This window comes from Hemiscyllium ocellatum, chromosome 5, assembly GCF_020745735.1.
Source record: "Hemiscyllium ocellatum isolate sHemOce1 chromosome 5, sHemOce1.pat.X.cur, whole genome shotgun sequence".
Taxonomy (NCBI): domain Eukaryota; kingdom Metazoa; phylum Chordata; class Chondrichthyes; order Orectolobiformes; family Hemiscylliidae; genus Hemiscyllium; species Hemiscyllium ocellatum.
In genome coordinates, this window is record NC_083405.1 from 38,707,458 (window position 1) to 38,731,356 (window position 23,899).

General features: G+C 41.3%; 1 protein-coding gene across 2 annotated transcripts in view; it reads left to right on the forward strand.

Annotated features, from left to right (window-relative positions):
• pex1 (peroxisomal biogenesis factor 1) overlaps nt 1-23,899 on the forward strand; it is a 101,746-nt gene that overhangs the window by 64,384 nt on the left and 13,463 nt on the right. For both annotated transcript variants that reach the window (XM_060824671.1, XM_060824670.1), the window contains 5 exons: nt 12,115-12,179; nt 14,265-14,407; nt 15,550-15,653; nt 16,721-16,897; nt 18,709-18,939. In XM_060824671.1, the coding sequence (XP_060680654.1) occupies nt 12,115-12,179; nt 14,265-14,407; nt 15,550-15,653; nt 16,721-16,897; nt 18,709-18,939 (720 nt within the window). The remainder of the gene's footprint in view (nt 1-12,114; nt 12,180-14,264; nt 14,408-15,549; nt 15,654-16,720; nt 16,898-18,708; nt 18,940-23,899) is intronic.

Consider the following 23,899-nt stretch of genomic DNA (forward strand, 5'->3'; position numbering starts at 1 on the left):
AAACTGAGTGGACTGGGGACAGATGAAGAGATCCAAACTTCTGTCCTATGGAACCTGTTCTCTTCTGGGTTAAAGCACCCAATGCTGGGAATGAGCTGTTCTTAGCAGGTTTATTTATTTGGTCGTAAGATATGCATTTTATTGATTACACCAGAATTTGTTGTCCATCCCTAATTCCCCTTGATTTGGTGATGTGCTGCTTTCTTGAATTGCTCGGTCCATGAGGTTTGGGTGCATTCACAGTGTTGTAGAGTTCCAGAATTTTGATCCAGTGGCTGTGAAGGAATGGAAATCCCAAGTCAAGATGATGTGTAACTTTGAAATTAACATAGGTGGTAGCGGTCACAGGCTTGGACATTGCTATTACTGCTGTGCACCTTGCAAACTGTTAGCATTGTTACCATTTTGTGTCAATGATGAATGAACTGCCAATCAAGTGGGTTGTTTGTCCTTGATGGTGCTAAGCCTCTTGAGTGGTGTTGGAGCTGCATTCATCCAGGCAAGTTGGAAGTGTTCCATCACATTCCTGACGTGTATTTTGTAGCTAATGGGCAGGCTTTTGGGAGTCAGGAGATGAGTTACTTGCCGCTGAATTCTATGCTTCTGACCTATGTTTGCAGTCACAGCATTTATAGATATTTAGTCAACCTATTCAGACATGTTACAACTAACCTGGGGTAGGTGAAACTTGAACCCAGAGTTTCTGACCAAGAGGTGAGGACATTGTGCCAAAAAAAGAACTATTAAACAAATATAGTCACCGGATTCAAACCTGCAAAGGGAAGCCCCAGAAGGACTATAATCCATTGCCTTAACCATTCAACTATAAATATTGGCTAAGCGTACTGCACCTGGTATTCTCTGGTGGTCTCCCACCCAAGTACAAAGAAGGCCTAAGTCTGCTTAGCTTCCAAGATCAAACATTTTCAGACTAACGTGGCCATAGATTCACAGCATTTATATGGCTAGTCCAGTTCAGTTTCAGTAACCCTATGGATATTGGACAGGAATTCAACTTGTGACAAGGCTGCTCATTTAACAGAGGCTTTTGTTTCAGAAAGGTCATAAATGACACAGGTTCTGAAGATCTGGGAGTTGAAGGGTTTTAGGGCCAATTTGTTTACAGCTTAACAAATACTGCCTCAGGCAGAACACTTTCAAGTTTTAAAAAACTTGTATAATGAAAGGGGTGTGGCCAGTCCTCCCAGCTCAGCCTTTCTCTGGGTTGTTCTTTATTTTAATAACAGTTGTATGGAAAAGCTGTTGGAGTTCAGAAGCTGGCTCAGGCTGGTACTGTCTCAAACCTCAATCCTGTAAGAACTTGTATTTGATTTTACCTTTTGTGCCAAGGGGTTTTTAATGGGGATTGTAGCAAGTACTTTGGAACAGCATCATTTAGTGGGATGATCTGTTTGGTTTTCAGATAGGATAAGTTATTCGGTATTCTGTTTTCTGTTCTTTGTGTTTCATTCAGTAATCTTGTAAATAAATTCTATTCTATTTAACATTAAGTGGTTTGACAGCTGATTCTCTACTGGAATACCTGCTTTACACCTGCTCAAAACAACTAGCAAAGTTAGGGTTTGGGGTACCTTCTTGAAAGGCTTTGAGGGGGCCAGCCTGGTCCATAACAGATTGGGGGCACTTTGTGGGATTTGTTCCTTAGTTCCAAATTGGGATTAGAGTTGTTGGACCTGAAGGCAGCGAGTGATAGGTGTTAAGTGTCTTTTGTTCCGGGTGTTAATTTTGTATGGTTTAAACAGTGCTTGGATTAGCAATGGGTCTTTCAGTCACCAAGAGTTTTCTGGGGGTGCAAGGAATGACTTTGGGCCTTTTTCAAAAGATGGTTAAGGCCAAGCTGCAGGAATTAACAGACAGGCTGGAGTTGGAGCTGCCTCTTTCCAAAAGAAAAGGAGAGATAATAAGAGCAGTAGCTCAGCATTTAAATTTGCTGGAAGCACCATCTGAATCTTTAGAGATGGCTAATGTTCAATTGAAAATGAAGCAGCTTGAGTTTGAGGCAAAAAAACAAGGAAAGGGCAACAGAAATGAAACAAACAATGAATTACAACTAACAGCAGAGGAAAGAGAAAGAGAATGAATGGCTTTAGCAGAAGAGGGAGAAAACGCGAGCACGTTTGAACTTCAGAAATTAGCACTTAGACAGGAAAGTCAGCTTGAAAGGATGGAGATAAAAGCTGAAGGTAAGCTTAGTGAGGATGAACAAACCCATGGTAGTTGAAGGCCTGGTGGGGATCTGTTTTAAATATATTCAAGCATTGCCTAAATTTGATAAGAAGAATTTGGAAGCCTTTTTTATTTCATTTGAAAAAATGCCTAAACAAATGTGGCCAGTGACCATGTGGGTTTTGTTGATCCAAACAAAACTTGTAGGTTGAGCTAATGAGGTATTTGCATCACCATCAGAAGAGGTATCTGGGGTGTATGAGGAGATTAAGAAAGCTATCTTCAGTGCACATGAACTTGTGCCAGAAACCTACAGACAATGTTGTGGGAATCTAAGGGACACTGGTCAAAACTATATTGAGTTTGAAAGGATCAAACAAAGTAATTTTAAAAGGTGGATAAGAGCATTTAAAAATGTAGCAAACTTATGATGCTCTAAGAGAGACAGATATTTTGGAGTGCAAAAATTCACTTCCTGAGGTAGTGAGAACTCATGTGGAAGAGTAGAAAGTTAAAACGGTAAGATTAGTAACTGAAATGGCTGATGATTTGAGTTGGTCCATAAAGCAAAGTTTGGCTTCCAGAATCGATTTCAATCTGTGAGGGATTGAAACTGGGGAGAACAGAAATCCTCATGTGGAAAGGGAAAGGTGGATCTTGGTGAAGATCATAAGTGTAACTTGCCACAAGGTAAAAAGGGGACAGAGAAATTAAAAGGCTCTGATATTTTCATTACAATAAAGTAACCCACATGAAATCAGTGGTGGTGAGTTAGAAGAAGCACTGGGACGCCAGACGTAGGAAAACAGGATAAGCCAGTGAATTTTGTTGGAGTGGTAATGGAAAGCACAGTGGAGGCTAGAAAGCTGCACCAGAATGTACAACTTGGTCGGAGATTGGTTAAGGAGGAAGTGCCAGATCTTCTTTAACCATATACCTTAAAGGTAAAGGTTATTCACATTGGCCAGGAGCAGTAGGTAAAGAGATTACAATATTAAGAGACACAGGATCTTCTCAGTCTGTGATGCTGAACGATGAGGAGATATGTACTTCTGAAGGACTATTGCCAGAGATGGTACTATTGGTGGGAATTCATTGTGAGACAAAAAAAGCACTCAATTATGTAAAGTGAGGTTAGTGTGTCCAGTGAAGAGTGGCAAATTCGTGGCAGGAGTACTGGACAAAACTCTCAGCTCCTGGAATACAAATTTGTCCTTGCTAATGATATAGCTGATTCGCTGGTAAGAGTGCTGCCTACTCTGGCAACTGAAACATTTCAGGACATATCCTGGAATTTTTCCTGACTGGTAGCAAGGTCACAAAGTCACCAGCTGAAACAGGAGAGATCAAAGAGTACAAATAAGAAAGTTGAAGTGGAATTTGCAGAAACCCTGTTTGGTCAGATGTTTGAGATGAAGCAGGAGCAGATGGATGACAATGCAGACATCTTTAGCTCAAATAAATTAACTGAGTTACAGCAGAAAGATGAAAATTTAAAGCAGTTGTATCAGAAGGTATACACAGAAAAAGTATCTGAATGTATCCCTGAATGTTGTTATCTTGAGAATTGTCTTCATGAGGAAATGGAGACTGTCACACGTTCTGCAGATGAGACATGGGCAGAGGTTCATCAAATTGTATTGCCGGTGGGGTATAGGAAGGAGGTGTTGTGAGTGATGCATGAGCTACCAGTTGTGGGTGTCATTTAGGAGGGAGGAAAACACAAGTTAAAATACAAAAACATTTTTACTGGCCTGGACTGCACAAGGATGTCGTTGAATTTTGCCAGACATGTCATACATGTCAGGTAATTGGAAAACCACAGGCAGTAATAAACAACCCTCCCCTCCCCCGCCACCCAATACCTATTCCTGTACTTGAGGAACTTTAATTGATTGCCTAAAACAAAAAGTGGGCATCAGTATTTGTTAACAATAATGGATGTGTCGACTAGATTTCCAGAGGCTGTCTCATTACGTAACATCACAGCTAAAAGGATTCTAGAGAATTACTCAAATTTTTCACTAGATACGCCTTACCGGCAGAGATACTATCAGATCAAGGGTCCAATTTCACGTGAAAATTATCCAAGGAAGTTATGGACAGCTTAAGAATAAAACAATTCAAGTCTACTGTGTACCAACCAGAATTGCATGGAGTGCTAGAAAGATGGCATCAGACATTAAAGACCATGTTGAGGGCTTATAGTCAAGACGATCCAGATGTTTGGGATAAGAGAATTCCATTTGTACTTTTTGCGATCAGAGATACACCGAATGAATCAACCAAATTCAGTCCATTTTGATTAGGTTTTGGGCATGAAGTGAGAAGAACATTAAAATTGGTTAAGGAGAAATTGGTAAGTCAGAATTTAGAGACCACATATTTAGACGATGTGTCAAATTTTAGGGACCGATTTAAATAGAGCTGGAGAGTTGGCTAGACAGCATTTAAAAATATCACAGCATACAGTGAAACTGGAAGCAGACAAGAAATCTGAAATTAGCAATTTTGCTATCAGGGATAAGGTATTTTTTAGTGTTATTTCCAGTGATAGGGTGAATCTTTAAAAGCAAGGCTTAAAATTTTGAAGTGGACCTTATCAAGTCAAAAGGGAATTGAGTGAGGTGAACTCCTTGATAGGTTTCTTTCTGTCTGGAGTCTCTGTGTCATATGAATATGCTTAAAAGGTATTTTGACAGGAAAAGAAAGCAAGAGGGGAATGTGTTATCAATTACATCAGAGGGAAGAACCAAATTCCGAGGATTCTAAATTGGACATCCTCAAATTAAATTGGACAATGAGGAAGTTGTTAAAAATTGGGATAAATAATTGTTATCTTCCTGCGGAAAATCAAAATGACCTGAAAGACTTATTACTATCACGTGGAGAGATATGTGGAAATAAGCTCGGAAGTACTAACCAAATTATGCATGATGTAGATATGGGAGATGCTGTTCCGATTAAGCAACATCTTTATAAGCATAACCCTCTAAAGTTGGCACAGGTTCAAAAGGAGATTGTCTTGGAGCATCCGTTCAATGTAATCGAAGTGAGTTATAGTGACTGGAGCACACCCATAGTAATGGTGCCAAAACCAGATGGTACCCAACAGTAATTATATGGACTATTGCAAAGTCAATGCAGTTGCAAAGGCTGATACATATCCTATTCCACATTTGGAAGTCTGTGTTGAGAAGGTGAGACAAACAACTTCTATTTTTTAGTAGGACTTGCTCAGAGGATACTGGCAGGTACTTTGTCTGAAAGAGAAAAGGCAGTTTCGCCTTTCATAATGCCAAATGGACTGTATCAGTTAAAGGTAAAAAACAAGGACTGCAAATGCTGGAAACTAGAGTCTAGATTAGAGTGGTGCTGGAAAAGTACAGCAGGTCAGGCAGCATTCGAGGAGCAGGAAAATCGACGTTTTGGGCAAAAGCCCTTCATCAGGAATAGAGGCAAGGTGCCTGCAGAATGGAGAGATAAATGAGGGGGGGGTGGGGGTGGGGAGAAAGTAGCATAGTACAATAGGTGAATGGGGGTGGGAATGGAGGTGATAGGATAGAGGAGAGGGTGGGAGAAGGTAGCAAAGTGTACATTGGGTGAAAGGGGGTGGGGATGAAGGTGATAGATCAGAAAAGAGGGTGGAGGTGGTTGGGTGGAAAGGAAGATAGGCAGGTAGGACAGTCATGAGGGCGGTGCTGAGCTGGAAAGTTGGGGTGAGGTGGGGGAAGGGGAAATGAGGAGACTGTGAAATCCACGTTGATGCCCTGCGGTTGAAGTGTTCTGAGACAGAAATGAGGTGTTCTTCCTCCAGGTGTCGGGTAGTGAGGTAGCGGCAGTGGAGGAGGCCCAGGAGCTGCTTGCCCTCGGCAGAGTGGGAAGGGAAGTTGAAATATTGGGCCACAGGGTGGTGGGGTTGATTTGGTGCGGATGTTCCCTAAAGCACTCTGCTGTGAGGCATTCAGTCTCCACAATGTAGAGGAGATCTCATTGGGAGAAACGGATACAATAAATGATATTGGTGGATGTGCAGGTAAAACCTTAATGGATGTGGAAGGCTCCTTTGGGGCCTTAGATGGAGGTGTGGGCGCAGGTTTTGCAATTCCTGCGGTGACAGAGGACGGTGCCAGGAAAGGAGGGTGGGTTATTTGGGGGCATGGACCTGACCAGATAGTCACTGATAGGACGGTCTTTGCGGAAAGCAGAAATGGGTGGGGAGGGAAATATATCCCTGTGGTGGGGTCCATTTGGAGGTGGCAGAAATGTCTTCGGATGATGTGGTTTATGTGAAGGTTAGTAGGGTGGAAGGTGAGCACCGGGGTGCGGAGGGTGGGGATTCTGTCCTTGTTACAGTTGGAGGGGTGGGGTTTGAGGGCGGAGGGGCGGGATGTGGATGAGATGCATTGGAGGGCATCTTTAACCACGTGGGAAGGGAAATTGCGGTCTCTAAAGAAGAAGGCCATCTGGTGTGTTCTGTGGTGGAACTTGTCCTGAGAGCAGATACGGCGGAGGTGGAGGAATTGGGAATATGGAATAGCATTTTTGCAGGAGCTAAGTGGGAAGAGGTATAATCCAGGTAGCTGTGGGAGTTGGTGGGTTTGTAAAAAAAAAAATTCAGTGTCAAGTCAGTCGTCATTAACAGAGTTGGAGAGGTCCAGGAAGGGGAGGGAGGTGTAGAGATGGTCCAGGTGAATTTAAGGTCGGGTGGAATATGTTGGAGAAGTTGATGAATTGCTCAACCACCTCGCGGGAGCACGAGATGGCGCCAGTGCGGTCATCAATGTAGCAGAGGAAGAGATGGGGGGTGGTGCCGGTGGAAGATGGACTGTTCTACGTCGTCAACAAAAAGACAGGCATAGCTGGGGCCCATACGGTTGCCCACGGATACCCTTCTGGCCTGGAGGAAGTGGGAGGATTCGAAGGAGAAATTGTTAAGGGTGAAGACTAGTTTAGCCAAACGAGTGTGTCGGTGGAAGGGTACTGTTGGGGACTTCGGGAGAGGGAGAAACGGAGGGCTTGGAGGCCCTGGTCATGGCGAATGGAGGTGTAGAGGGATTAGATATCCATGGTGAAGATGAGGCGTTGGGGGCCTGGAAAATTAAAGTCTTGGAGGAGGTGGAGGGTGTGGATGGTGTTTCGAACGTATGTGGGGAGTTCCTGGACTAGGGGGGAATAGGACATTGTCAAGGTAGGTGGAGATGAGTTCGGTGGGGCAGGAACATACTGAGACAATAGGTCGGCCAGGGTAGTCAGGCTTGTGGACTTTGGGAAAGAGGTAGAATCAGGCGGTGCGGGGTTCCCGGACTATGAGGTTGGAAGCTGTGGGTGCGAGATCTCCTGAGGTGAAGAGGTTCTGTACGGCCTGGGAGATGACGGTTTGGTGGTGGGGCGGGGTCATGGTCGAGGGGACAGTAGGAGAAGGTGTCTTCAGTTTAAAGTCATGCCACTTGGCATGAAAAATGCGCCAGCCACATTTCAGAGACTAACCAATAAGGTAATTGCTGGATTACTCGAGTGTTGTTTACATTGATGACCTGGTGATTTTTAGTCATACATGGAAGGAACGTTTACACCATTTATCAGACTTGTTCAATTGACGTTAGAAGGCAGGCTTGGTGATAAACCTGACTAAATGTGAATTTGCCAAAGCCCAAGTCACCTTCCTGGGCCATGATTATTGGACACTCCTAAATGGCCCCATTTGATGCAAAAACAAAGATAATTGGGGAGTTTCCCATACCATCGATTAAAAAGAGCAGTGCTATGGTTCCTGGGATTGAGTGGATTTCATCAAACATTTGTGCCACGTTTTCGCAGTGTGGCTGCTCCACTCACTGAATTGCTAAAGAAAGGCAAGAAATTTCAGTAGATGACACAGGTGCCAAATGTCTGGCGGTTGAAGGGTTTTAGGGCCAATTTGTTTATAGCTAACACACTGCCTCAGGAAGAAGGCTTACAAGTTTTTAAAAAACTTGTACAATGAAAGCGGAGTGACCCGTTCTCCCAGGTCAGCTTTTCTGAGTTTATTTTAACATAGTTGTGTAGAAAAGCTGCTGGTTGGTTCAAAAACAAGATACTCTCTCTCAAACTTCAGTCATGTAAGAACTTGTGTTTGATTTTACCTTTTGTACCAAAGGATGTTTATGGGTTTTGTTGCAAGTATTTTGGCACAGCATCATTAATTGGGATGATTGGTTGGGTTTTCGGATAGGATAGGTTATTTGGTATTCTGTTTTCTGTTCTTCGTGTTTCATTCAGTAGTCTTGTAAATAAATTCTTCTTTTGTTTAACACTAAGTGGTTTGACCAGCTGATTCTCTCCTGGAACATCGCTTTACTTCTGCTTAAAACAACTAGCAAAATTAGGATCTGGGCTATCTCCTTGAAAGGTTTTGAGGGTTGTGGTTTGGTCCGTAATAAACTACAGTAGTGCCTTAGAATACCAAGTGGGATTGGTGCGGTTCTCTCTCATTGATCAGTAATTGCATGTGTGTGAATATTACTTACTGCTTAACAGCCTATGCCTGAGTACTGTCTAGGTATTGCTGCATGTGTGTATAGGCTGCATCATTAGGAGTTATAAATAGAAACAATAACTTAGCAACTATTAGCGAGCATCCCACCTGACTCAAGACCTCTGAATAATGGTGTCCCCTCCATTATATCATTTAAGGATTGAGCCGAGGGCAATGCCTTTAGGAGCACTTACAACAACCTTCTGGTACTGAGATATTTGGTCTCCAACAGTCATGACCATCATCCTGTGTAGTATGTACCTGCAGGTAGTGGGGAGATTTCTTATTCTTATTGATTTTAATTTTGCCTGATGTTCCTGATGTCATGCTTGGTCAAATGCTACCTTGATGTCAGGAGCTGTCACCCTCATCTGAAATATAATTCTTGTCCACGTCTGAATTAAGACTGTAGAGGTTTGAAGCTGAGTGGCTCTGACAGAACTCAAATTGACTCAGTGAGCAGATTATCACCAAGTCAGTACAGCTTGATAGTACTAACGACTGAACGATTAGGTTGATAATAACTGGTTAGATTTCATTATATTATTTTTGTAGACAGAACATTGCCAAGGTATTGACTATGTTTCACCACTTTAGCATGGTTCACAGTTATTTGTACCCTAAGCTTGTTATCAAATGGAGCGAACTGAATTGTTTGGCATCTGTGATGCTGGGGACATTTGGTGAAGGCCAATGTGGATCAATTGTGCAAACTTCAGGATTTCATATCCTTTAGTTTGTCTTTTGTGCCCATGTGCTGGGTTGTGCCAGCGTTCAGAATGGAAATGCTCCTGAAGCAACCAGCTCTCGTTTATTAATTGACCATTGCTGTTCAATTGGATTGGCTATGCTTTGATCTTTTTTTTTGGTTGTGGGATCTTTTCATTCTGTTTAGCATGTTTATAGTCCTGTGTGGTACAGTACCTCATGTTAGGTAGGCCAGGCACAGCAAGTGCTTTGAAAATTATCAAACCACTCCTGGATTCTTTGGCCTAATTGTAATAGTGACGGATATGCTGGGCTATGAGATGATAGACTGATGGCCTACATTACCTCACAGATGCTCACTCAAACTGTTAGATCTGATCTGAATTTATCCTTTCAGTATAGTAATAATTGGAGGGTATGCTCATTGTGGAGACAAGATTTCATCCCTTCAAGGATTATGCTGTGGACACTGCTGTCAATACTGTCATGGACAGGTGGTAGATAAATTGAGGACAGGTTAAGCAGGTTTTTCCCATTTATATTGGTTCTCTCCACACTTGTAGCAGTCCTCTCTGATGACTTTGTCCTTCAAAGAATAGAGAAGAATAATGCTGCTCAGTCACTTTAAATGGTGGGCTTTCATGCCCCTGTCCAGTGTACATAGTGCCCTTGTTGTTCTGTGTGCTTTTTCTAAATGATGATCAATATGGATGAGTACTTATTCTTCTGATGAGAGGGAGTTGTAGTTGGTAGTTAGAAAGGGTTTCCTTGCCCATGTCTGACTTAGTGCTGTGAGATTTGATGAGATGTCAGCTCCTTTTCTTCCTGATTCTATAAAACTATGTGTATGCCTCTTGTTGGCCTGTCCTGCAGCTAGGACAGGACATACTGTGCAACGGTGTTGAAGGAGTTCAGGACATTACTGTAAGTTTGATCTTCCAACTTCTAAGTTTGACCATATCAGGCTGTGGCTTAACTAGTCTGTGGGACAGATCCCCCTTTGGCAGAAATTCCCAGACGTTAGTGAAGAAATGTGCAGGTCCAAGTGGGGATGGATGTGCCCTGTTTCATACCTGATCATTTAATTAAGTTGCTGGAGTGTAATCTATCATGTTTTATTCTTATTTTACTTTACTATTGGCATGCTATGCTACTTCAGAATGAAATTCTGTTCCAGGAGCCTACATTTCATCAACTCTTACAGCATTTGGTCAGACATGGTCAAGGAAACCTCCTTCCAATTACCATTTACTAACTTCGCTGAGCTGAGGTGGTAATTAACAGTGAGTCCCGTGCAGGCCAGTTTCGGTGAGAATGGCAGATTTCCTTCCAAAAAGCATGTAATGAGCCAAATAATAATTTAGGAGATTCATGACCGTCATACCTGGAAGGATCTTATTTATTTCCAGATTTATTGGAGTAATTGATTTTAAGTTTCTCCAGTGCCTGTGGTGTGCTCATGACCCTCTGCCTCTTGATAATTAGTCCAGACTTTTGGTATATTGATTCAGTAATATTACCAATATGATACATACCTATTAAATAAAGGGAATAATAAGGACATGTTTTAGAAGGTGGAGGAGAAAATTTGTTCCCGGTCTAGATGTTCACATTTCTATAATCAGCCATTAAGGTATAAAACTTTTGATTCTACAGTACTTTCCATGAGCTGAGTGCTCCAAGGCACTTTTTGCCAATTAAGTACTTTTCCAGTGCAATTACTCTTGTAGTAAACAGAAAAGCTAACTTACAAACAAGTAGAAATTAAATAACATGTTTTTTGTGTTGGTAGTGGGATGGTTATTTATTAGGGCATCAGGAAGAACTCTTTAGTGTTCTGTGGACTTGTGCATCTGAGGGAGGAGAAAGCTTCAGTTTCACAACTTATTCAAAGGATAATATGACACAAAGTTGAGGAATACTGCACAAATGTACAAAATTGTCTGCATAAATTATGTACTCAATTCTTGGGAATTGGACTTGAATCTGCAGCCCTTTGACTCAAAGGCCAAGACCACTAAGACTAATGTTTAAGTGCTACGTAAAATGCAGCCCATAATATTCGTCCCGTTCTTCTGTCATTCCTATAGTAAGATCTGCCTGCTTTCTCTTTTAAGGTGCAGAGCTTGCCTTCATAATACAGTATGATCTGTGTTCTACCACTTTGTGTTACAAATTAAGCACTTTTTTCCTTTATTCCAGTGTAGAATGATAGCATTGCTGGCAAGGCCTGCATTTGTTGCTCATTCTTAGTTGCCCTTGGATCGGTTAGCTCTTTAGGCTATTTGAGGGTTTTTAAGAAGCCAGCAGATTTGTTTCCTGTATAGTGACCATTAGTAAACCACGTTGATTTTTGCGATCATTAAGAATGCTTATGTGGTTGCCAATAGACCAGCTTTTAATCCCATATTTAATTAAGTTCAAATTTCACCATCTGCTATGGCCCACACAAATCTGCACTGACCCAAGGATTCTAGAACAGTGGCTGAGTGACAAAACCAATACATCACCACTTTCCTCGCCTTACAGATGTCAAGGAATCTGTTGCAGTGCTACCATAGAATTTAGAAATCTGGAACTGAGAAATTCTTGATATTCCTAATTTGATGCACTGGAGCAAAATCATAAAACCATCAAGGTAGAGATTAATGACTATTTGAATAAATTCATTTCACTGATTTCCAGTCTTTGTTCCCCTACAGGGTCCTGAACTGCTGAGTAAATACATTGGCGCAAGTGAACAGGCAATTCGTGATGTTTTCAGCAAGTATGTTCAATCTGAGCCAAATACTCTTATGTTAATTACTGCAGTTTCGTGACTTGCCAAGAGAGTGACAAGCCAGTGTTTTTCCTTCATAGTCAAAAAGTGTGGTGCTGGAAAAACATTGCAGGTCAGGCAGAATCCGAGGAGCAGGAGAATCAATCTTTCGGGTATAAGCCCTTTGTCAGGAATGTGGGGGTGGGGAATGGGAGGTCAATAGGAGGTTGGGGGTGAGTTAGCTGTGAAGGCGATAGGTTGATGCAGATAGGGGGTAATGATAGGTCAGAGGGGAGGGTGATGTGGGAAGAAAGATGGACAGGTAGGACAGTTCAAGGGTGGTGTCAAGTCGGAGAGTTGGATGTGGGATGAGGTAGGGGGGAGGGGAGATGAGTAAACTGGTGAAGTTGGTGTTGATACTGTGTGGTTGGAGGGTCCCAAGGCAGAAGATTAGATGTTCTTCCTTCAGGCATCGGATGGTTTGGATTTGGCAGTGGAGGGGGCCCAGGGTTTGCATGTCCTTGGCGGAGTGGGAGGGAGGTGTTGAAGTGGTCAGCCACAGGACATATTAGGGTTGTTTGGTGCATGTGTCCCAGACAGAATCCCTGAAACTCCCTTGTTAGGTCCATGCCCCCACCCTCCACTCGCAGCACCTTCCCTTGCCGCAAGAAATGTCAAATCTGTGTCCACTTATCACCCTCCTCTCCACCCACAGCCCCAAAGAATCCTTCCATATCCAGCAGAGATTTTCTTGCACATCCAAACATCTCATTGTCTGTGTCCGTTGCTTTCGATGTGGTCTCCTCCACATTGGGAAGACAGGACGCCAACTCGCTGAATGTTCCAGGGAATGTCTCTGGGACATACGCACCAAGTAACCTCACCACACTAAGGCTGACCACTTCAACTCTCCCCCCCACTCCGCCAAGGACATTCGAGTCCTGGGCCACCTCCACTGCCAAATCCAAGCAACCCAACACCTGGAAGAAGACCACTTCATTTTCCACCTTGGGACCCTCCAACCACACAGAATCAACATTGACTCCACCAGTTTCCTTATGTTGATGCTGTGCATCTCTGGTGGAAGGAATTAATGTTGACGGCAGTGGTTTGTGGGTGGGATAGGGTTGGGCAGGGGGTGTGGAAATGCTGTATTGTTACAGAATGGAAAAATTGGTATATATTTACTGTACTGCCATAATGCTGAGCAGATGCATGTTGTATCTGCAACAGCTTAGCTAAGTGGTGCAGCTAATTCTGGAGTATGTCTTCAGTACTATTTCCAGAAGATTGTCAAGACATTAGTGTCCACTGCCTTCATCCATTTCTTGATACAGTTTGGAGTGAACTGAATTGACTGAAGGATGTTTTCTGTGGTACTAAAGATCTCAGGAGAAGGCTCAGATGGATCATCTCTGCACTTCTGGAGTTGTTTCATCCTCTCAAAGTTGTTCAATTATCAACCTCTGGATGTGGCAGGACTACAGAGCTCAGATCTGATCTTGGTTGTGGCATCCACTTGCTCCTAATTGCACACTGCCTCTACTGCTTAAGTGAAAGTAATCCTGTTTTCAGCTCTGGCTGAAAAACTCTCCAATCCCAGTTGATGCAATAGAGGCTCCCTATGATCTGATGGCTTAGCAGCTTTTCTATCAGAAGTCACATGATAACAGACTGTAGTCCAAAGGGTTTATTTGAAATCACGAGCTTTCAAAGCACTGCCCCTTCAGGTGAACTGCAGCACTTCACCTGACGAAGGGGCAGTGCTCTGAAAGCTTGTAGTTGGTGTCATGTAACTTCTCACCTTGTCCACCCCAGTCCAACATTGGCACTGCCACATCATGGCTTTTCTGTGACTACATTTGGAAATGCTGTATCATCATATAACTGGAAAAATTGGCATATATTTACTGTATTACACAGCTTTGTCCTTGTCACTTTTCTGACTGATTTTTTTTTTAAACCATTAAAACATCTGTGTGCACTTAACACACTTCTGTAAGTATTATGTTCTTACATGCAGTTTAAATGAGTTTTTAAAAATGTGAATTCAAAGAAATAAAATAATTTTCTCTTCTACATTTTGATCTCTAGGGCACAGGCTGCTAAACCTTGCATTCTTTTCTTTGACGAGTTTGATTCCATTGCACCTCGTCGTGGTCATGACAACACTGGTGTAACTGACAGAGTTGTCAATCAACTGCTAACACAGCTGGATGGAGTTGAAGGATTACAAGGTATTGTAAATTATGGAGGAGGAAGTGAGGATTGCAGATGCTGGAGATCAGAGTTGAGAGTTCGGTGCTGGAAAAGCACAGCAGGTCAGGCAGCATCCAAGGAGCAGGAGTATCAACATTTCAGGTATAAGCATTTCATCAGGAATGAGATGAGATCAGGATCTCCTCTCATTCCTGATGAAGGTCTTATACCTGAAATGTTGACTCTCCTGCTCCTTGAATGCTGCTCGACCTACTGTGCTTTTCCAGCACTGAACTCGATTATAAATTATGGGGTAATTTGAGAGAGATGCTCACGGTTATGATGGGTTGAAATTGGACAAATAGAAACAGACTACTTTGTGCATTTAAGAGGTATAGATAAAATGTATGTAAGAGAATTAATAATGGGATATAGGAGGATGCCTTCTTTCCGATGAATATTTTTTTGAGAGTCTGTGAAATGTATATTGAAGTTGCTGATTGAAGCAGTTTGTGTCAGCTTGTGCCACAAACTTGTCTGAGTGAGATTCTATGTTCCAGCTCTGTATGACTTGAGCAAAACATTTAGGCTGACACCAACAAAATATTGAGGCAAAAATGTTGCAGATGCACTTATTGGATGCAAAAGTTTCACATGGAACTATTCAATAGAAAATCGGGAGTCCCATCAATATTTATCTCTTTAAACTACATTACTAAAAATAAGTTATTACATTTCTATCCTACTGTGAGTGCAAATCGGCTATCTTGTTTCCTGCATTATTTCAAAAATGCTTAATTGTAAAGTGCTTTGGGCCCGAGGCAGTGAAAGACACTATATAATTGCAAATGTTTTCTTTAGTTGCAGTTTCAGAGCTTTATTTTGTGATTAATGGATATGCTCGCTCTTTAAAGGAAATCCTGTTTTGAATTCAAATCAGACCCACATCATTGGATTAATTCCAGTGGGGTATTGCTAAGTGCACCATCTTCATTTTTTGTTGAACAATTGGTGGATGACCTCTTATGACTTCTCAAACTGAGGCGCTTTTTAAACTGAAAGCTGAGAAGTGAATTAATTTTTTAAAATAAGTATTAGTTAATTGTAGATAACTGAGTTTTCTCTTCTGATCAAGCCAAAGTAGTAGTTATCTAGTAATCACTAACAATATTGTCTACAGGGGTTTATGTGTTGGCTGCCACAAGTCGTCCAGATTTGATCGATCCTGCTCTGTTACGGCCAGGTCGTTTAGATAAATCTGTATACTGCCCTCCTCCAGATCAGGTATTGAAGTTGTACAATATTTATGGTGCAATCCATGCAGGAAATTTGATTATTTAGATATTTTTGGTGTAAATAATTAAAGCATAATTCTTCCTCACTATGGACGCTGTTATTTAGGAAAGTTGATTGGAACATTCGCAACTTTTCAATGTTTCAGATAGTTGACCAGTTGACATTTGATACATTAGAAAATTTGTCAATATGTTTGAGTCAATGAAACAAGTGCCTGAAGAGCTCTACATCTATCTGTAGAAGCTTTACTTGTGCAACTATCTTGAAGAAATTGATTCAACCGATCAGAGATCATAATTTAGCAGAGCCAAAACTGTCAGCTCACCAGCTTTGCACAAGTGTTTCTATTACTTAACCAGGTAAAATTGCACAGTTTCCTGGAGCTACTGTTTGTTGCTTGTCTGGTTTGACTAATATGGATATGTGGAACAGTTTGAGGAGAATTTGTGGTCCTCAAATGGTGATCTAAAGTACCTTGGAACAAACCAGATTTTATGAACCTACATGGTTCAATTTTAGCTGTATCAAACCAGTATAGAGATGTTCTTATTTTAAATTATCATTGTCTGATTAGTTACTATGAAGCAATCTCAAATCCAGATCCCTGGTAATTTTTTGCTCTTCCCCTTTGAAGATGATGCACACTGCACAGATAAAACAATAATAGTTAAGTTACAGCTTTCTGCTTTATCCAAATCAGAGTAACAAATAAAGTTTTTTTTTGATAATGCATCTTTTCCAATTGTGCCTTTACTGATTTTATGATATTCCAAATACTAAAAGCAAACTGGTATTGTGCTGTGTATTATTTATGTAGTATACATCATGATAAAAACATGGTTTTAACATGGATTTGATGTAAGGAAGGTGCTTCCATTGAAAGCAAAGAATCTAAAATGTACACCATCCAAGTTCTTGACAAGTTTGCCTTGTCATCACATTGTTGAAGTGGGTACTGGACCAGTAATATTTTCTTATGCACTGTGCACTCTGTTTCACTTTTGAATTTTTTACATTAAAATACATGTTACATATCCTTCCTCTCCCCTTTTCAGGTAGCACGCTTTGAGATCTTGAAAGCTTTGAGCCAGTCATTATCCTTGGCAGATGATGTTGATTTACAGCAAATAGCAACCATGACTGAATACTTTACCGGAGCTGACTTGAAAGCTTTACTCTGCAATGCCCAGCTGGATGCAGTTCACAGCACCATATCATCCACCGTATTCCGGGTATGTGCATCAAGTGGAAAAGCATTAAACTTGAATATATTTTGTTTTGCCTGTGGCTGTGGATGCATATATTGCAGGCCTAATAATGATGTGACCCACATTCTGCTGTCTGCTGTGCCTTCTGTGAACCCATTATGTGATGCAGACGCTTGTGTGCTCTGGTGATCCTTTAAGCAATGCAGTTTGGAGAACCTTGCTTCTGCTCTGGCCAACTATGGCAGCAAAGTCAAGATGTGTAATGGGGCGTGGCAGGGATGCGTCAGACAAGTGTAGTCCTCAATGGCAGGTCTGATAAAAAGAGAGAGTGCATTTCCACAATTCAGAATGTGGGTGAACCCACCAGGGGCAAGGTGGTCCTTGTCGGCATAGCTGAACAGGTTGCTGAAATCTGACCCCCAACCCAATGTTGTGTGTACAATGATAATGTCCCACAGTTCCCAAGTTAACAAATTCACACACTTTCATCAGTGTTCATTTGCTGAGGTTTGTGGTGATGGAGAATTGGCCATGGGGACAAGGTAATGAAACTGGGAGTTCCTAGTCAAGGATATACAGATAGCAGATGCATGAAGGATGTTGGAACAGAGGTGGCTTTGCACAGCAGAATCTGCAGCTGAGCAGTGCTTTTCAGGATACCCTCAACTCTCCTCATTTGTAATAATAGCCTGTTCCACTTCAGAACAATTGCAGTCATCGTAAACCCTCAAGTCTCCAAAGTGACAGTGTTGCCTTCTTGGGAATAGGCAGCTGAGGGAGTAAGCAGTGCTCCAAAGCAAGATGCAGCACCACCTTGAAAAGGCAAGACTGTTCCATTATCCACGGATGTGATTTTGCCGTCTAGAATAAGAACTTGGATGCGCTGTCATAATTCCCTAATTGTATAAAAATGGAAAATGACATTTCACCTCAGCTGTAATCAGTATGCCTCTTTGAAGGGTAGCAGCATTGATGTTAAGGATTGTGAGAAGCTTGCTACTGTTTGTTCATAATGGTGACAACTTGCTCATGTATTGAGACCAAACACCTTGATGAGGCAGAGTAGCAGTGAAAAGATAGCAATCCTGCATTCCGGATCCCTCTATCTCAGGGATATCCTGTCCTGCATGCTGAGAGACGTGGAGATAACAATCAGCCCACTTAGACAGATGCAGACCCATGTCAGAAACACTCAACCCTAAGCAGACATCATCCTTGAGTAGGGGACAGAGATGGTTGTAGACAGTCAAATTTGCTATCTAGAATCAGGATTCAAATTTACTGTGAATGGAGGTAGATTTGACTTGCTTTGACATAAACTGCCCCCGTTTGACTATGCAGTAATCCAGTCTCTATTTTCAAAATAGTTAGAGCGATTCAGATCTCCTGGATATACTTAGAAGTACCTTTCTTCAATTAAATGTTTGCAGAGGATAAATTCTCTTGTTGCTACTTTTTGCATGTTTATTTTTTCTTTTGTAGGTGAGCTCTGCATCACCTAAAAAAATTTTAAGTTTTGCTGTGCAGGAACTAAACAATGACTACTGTTTTGCTTTCTTGTTGTTTCTTGGCACTTAACACTGTGTCAACAAGTAAATCTTTATATTGTTAATGTGTATATTTTGTATTTTATTTACCTGGTTGATCATACCATTTTATAGTTGCTTTTCTTCAAAGATGCGTATTTCACAGGTAGCATTTTTGTGCCAGCAAGAATAGTTTTCCAAATGTTAATTAGCATTTTTCCATAATTTATCAATCTGAACAGTGCGATCATATGAGATGGATCAATGTGTAGTGCAGTAACAAAATACAACTTTGTTGCTTTGCTCTAGGATGCTGGTTCAGGTTCCGATAGTGATATGAGTCTATCCTCCATGATCTTCTTGAATCACAGCAATGGTTCTGATGAGTCCACAGGGGATGGAGAAAGATGGTTGGAACAGTCTCCAGTTTATCTGGATACCAGTGAAATATTACCCGACGATCCATGCCCTAACATCTGGCGCCTTTACTTTGGTAGTTCTTATGAATCTGAACTTGGAACTGGAACTTCTTCAGAGCAGGTCAGAATTATTTTATAAACTGGTCTAATTAATAAATCTTCACTTTGTTTGATTAACACTCTGAGGGCTGTTCTTATGTTTCAAAACTAACTTGGCTGTCTGAACCTGACAGCAGATGCAGCTGTCGAAAAAATGTTTATTAAAGCAAACTGATTTAATTTCACTATGTTACTTTTAGTACAATTTATGTATAATGTTATTCATTTTTTTAAGTTGAAAGATTATTGATAAATTGAATCAGGAAGAAAATATTGAAGAAAAACTTTAGATCTAATTTGATGTAGGTATAGTGTAGAGTAATGCAGTTATTTGTTTACTTTAGTAAATGCTAAATCAGAATCCACTCATTATATTGTCAGTACAGAATAAGATTTATCTAACATTGTAACGCAATTCTGTTCAGAATCACTAATCAGCTAAACATCTATTATAGAATCGTAGAGATATACACCATGGAAACAGACCCTTTGGTCCAACTCGTCCATGTCAATCAGATATCTTAAATTAATCCAGTCCCATTTGGAAGCACTTGGCCCATATTCCTCCAAACCCTTCCTATTCATATACCCATCCAGATAACCTTTTTTAAATGCCGTAATTGTACCACATCCATCATTTCCTCTAGTAACTCATTCCATACACACACCACCCCCTGCATGAAAAGGTTGCTCCTCAGGTCCCTTTTGAATCTTGCCCCCCTCACTTTAAAACTATGCCCATTAGTTTTGGACTCCTCCACTCCAGGGGAGAAAACATGTCTATTTACTCTATCCATGTCCCTCATGATTTTATTAACCTCTATAAGGTCACCCCTCAACCTCCAATCCTGGCAACATCTTTGTCATTCCTTTCAAGTTTCACACTATCCTTCCTATGGCTTAAAGACCAGAATTGCACACGATATTCCAAAAGTAGCCTAACCAATTTCCTGTACAGCGATAACATGACCTCCCAATTCCTACACTCAGTGCACTGACCAATTGAGGAAAGCATACCAAATGCCGCCTTCAGTATCCTATCTACCTGCAACTCTATTTTCAAAGAACTATGAATCTGCACTCCACCATCTCTTTGTTCAACAACACTCCCCAGGACCTGATCATTCAATGTATAAGGTCTGCCCTGATTTGCCTTTCCAAAATGCAGCACCTCACGTTTACCTAAATTAATCTCCACTGGCCCATCTGATCAAAATCCTGTTGTACTCTCTGTTAACCTTCTTCACTGTCCATACACCTCCAATTTTGGTGTCATCTGCAAACTTACTAACTGAAGCTCCTATTTTCATATCCAAATCATTTTATATAAATGATGAAAATCAGTGGACCCAGCACCGATCCTTTTGGCACACCACAGGAATCAAGGCCTCAAGTTTGAAAAGCAACCCTCCACCACTGCCCTCTGCCTTTTACCTTTAAGCCAGTTCTGTATCCAAGTGGCTAGTTTTCCCTATATTCCATGTGACCTAACCGTGCTAACCAGTCTATCAGAAGGAACCTTGTCAAATGCCTTACTGAAGTGCATATAGATCTCGTCCACCATTCTGTCCTCATCAATCCTCTTCATTATTTATTGTAGAAACTCAGTCAAGTTAGTGAGACACTATTTCCCACGCACAAAGCCATGTTGACTATCCCTAATCAGTCTTCCATTCTTCTTCTGAGTATGGTTTTTGATACAATTGATTTAGTTTTTCATCTTTGTGTTGTAATTCAGCTAATTTCTCTGAACTAAAAAGTTCCAGATTGTTCCTCCGTCTGTTCTTGTTATCTTTCTCAACCATTTGATCAAACATAGTTTCTGATAATTGAACTTCAACTTGCTTGTCTTTACTCCTTGATTTCTCCTCCTATTTTCACCTGTGGCTTTGTTACCACAAAGTCTGGAAAAAGTCTCAGGATACACTTGCTATAATACTTCAGTTGCCTGATAGTCCACTGGCTTTTCAATCATAGTAGGCATCACTTCCACCTGTGACCCAGTTACCGTCATTACCAAGGATCTATCTGGAACAGAGAATTTCTCTATTACTTGTGCCAGTACTTCACCACATTTCACTGGACCCTCCAAGCTCACTTCTGTAATGGAAAACTGCTGTTCTCACCACGAATTCCACATATTTTATTTGCTGTACTCCTTATGAATTATATATCTCCTCATCTTTCAACAAGTAATAACTTGATCCCATATCTCTCTTAAATTTTGATTTCTTTACCTGTTCTTCCTGGTATACTTGAGTAAACATCACCTCATTCTTTAAAGTAAATTCTTTAAAGAGATCTCGCAATTTCTTCTCATCAACCCCTCACCAGTTTGTACGTTCTTTTGCAGCTTCTTAGTTTCCACTAAGCTTTCCTTTACCACCTCAACACACTTGCTTATCTTGTTTGCCCACACCCATCTTCCCTGTGCTTTTTCTAAACCAGACTATGACTTCATATGGCTTGCTTTATGCAGTGAAAACAACTGAGCTTTTTGACTTCTCTTTCCCCCTCCTACCTTAACTATCTTCAATGAGATCTCCTTTTCCCTTTCCACCTGAGGATTTCTCTTTTCCCCAGTTTCTATCCCTCACAGATTGAAATTGATGTTGGAAGCCAAATGTTGATTTATGAATCATCTCCATCATCTGCCATTTCTTTTGCTAATCTTGCAGTCTTAACTCTCTGCTCTTCCATATAAGTTCTCACTACTTCAGGAAGTGAATGTTTGATCTCCAAAAAAATTGTCTCCCCAAGAGCATCATATGCTTGATCTATTTTCAATGCCATTAGCCATCTATCAAAATTACTTTTTTGATATTTTCAACTCAGTGCATGTTTGACCAAGGTCCCTCAGAATTCCTGAAACATCTGTAAGTTTCTGGTCATTTCTAGTATGCACTTAAAATGGCTTTTTTCACCTCATTATACTCCCCAGGTACCATCTCTGACAGTGATGCAAGCACATTATAAGCTCCACATACCAACTTTGGATCAATAAACCACATGGTCACTGGCCATTTCATTCATTTAGTCATTTTCATAGAACTTAGGCAACACTTGGACATATTTAAACAAATTTCCCACCAGGCTTTTAGCTATGATGGGATTGCTTTCCATCACTGTCCTCATTACTACTCCTAATTTTCACTTCTACCTTTACCATTTTAAGTTGCCTTTGAGATTTGTCCTAACCTCTGAAGTTCAAAAACTCACTTTCTCCCTTTCTTCTCCTCGGGCCATCGTTTCCTTTTCTGTTACTTTGCTAGAGCTATTCTTTCATTCTGCTTTTCCTCTACTTTCAATCGTATTTCAAACTTTTCATTTCTTTTTCTTAGATTTACTTAGATTTAGATTACTTACAGTGTGGAAACAGGCCCTTCAGCCCAACAAGTCCACACCGACCCTCTAAAGAGCAACCCACCTAGACCCATTCCCCTACATTTACCCCTGTCCCTAACACTACAGGCAATTTAGCATCGTCAATTCACCTAACATCTGCACGTTTTTGGACTGTGGGAGGAAACCGGAGCACCCGGAGAAAACCCACGCAGACACGGGGAGAATGTGCAAACTCCACACAGTCAGTTGCATGAGGCGGGAATTGAATCCGTGTCTCTGGCGCTGTGAGGCAACAGTGCTAACCACTGTGCCACCATACTGCCCACATGCTGAAGCTGCTTCATTTTCAATTTAATTTTAGCCATTTCTTAAGATTCCAATCGCATGCCTGGCAATTCTAAAAGCTGCATGAGTGCTAAAATTGTCGACTGAGAAAATGACTACGACCACCTCCAGGAAACTGTTAGCATCTGAAAGAGCCTTTGGACACCCTATTCAAACCAACCAAATGCAACACCCACAATAAAAGGCACCAATGCTTACCACTCACTGCCTTTGAGTCCAATAATCCTATACTCAATATGGAATTAGAGGTTTTGATCAGACAAGAACCTCAAATTGTTATGGACTAGACAAGCAGACCGACACATCCTTTTGACATTTTATAGGTTGGAGTATGGTGTTGCATTACAGATACGATTTGATTGGTCAAACTATTCAACATTAAGCAAAACATACTTAATTTTTACACTATTGTTGTAATGCAGACAAAATAAAAGTTAAATTATCGGTTTAACTACTACTCTATCAAAATGCTTAACAAAATATTAACTACTGCTGTAGTGGTTCTGTTCGCCAAGCTGGAAGTTTTTGTTGCAAACGTTTCGTCCCCTGGCTAGGAGACATCATCAGTGCTCTGGAGCCTCCTGCGAAGCGCTTCTTTGATGTTTCTTCCGGTATTTATAGTGGTCTGTCCTTGCCGCTTCCGGGTGTCAGTTTCAGCTGTCCGCTGTAGTGGTTGGTATATTGGGTCCAGGTCGATGTGTTTGTTGATGGAGTTTGTGGATGAATGCCATGCCTCTAGGAATTCCCTGGCTGTTCTCTGTCTGGCTTGCCCTATGATAGTAGTGTTTTCCCAGTCGAATTCATGTTGCTTGTTGTCTGAGTGTGTGGCTACTAGGGATAGCTGGTCGTGTCGTTTCGTGGCTAGTTGGTGTTCATGTATGCGGATTGTTAGCTGTCTTCCTGTTTGTCCTATATAGTGTTTTGTGCAGTCCTTGCATGGTATTTTATAAACTACATTAGTTTTGTTCATGTTGGGTATTGGCTCCTTTATTCTAGTAAGTTGTTGTCTGAGCGTGGCTGTTGGTTTGTGTGCCGTTATGAGTCCTAAGGGTCGCAGTAGTCTGGCTGTCAGTTCTGAAATGCTCCTGATGTATGGTAGTGTGGCTAGTCCTTTTGGTTGTGGCATGTCCTCGTTCCGTGGTCTATCTCTTAGGCATCTGGTGATAAAGTTGCGCGGGTATCCGTTTTTGGCGAATACCTTGTATAGGTGTTCCTCTTCCTCTTTTTGCAGTTCTGGTGTACTGCAGTGTGTTGTAGCTCTTTTGAATAGTGTCCTGATGCAGCTTCGTTTG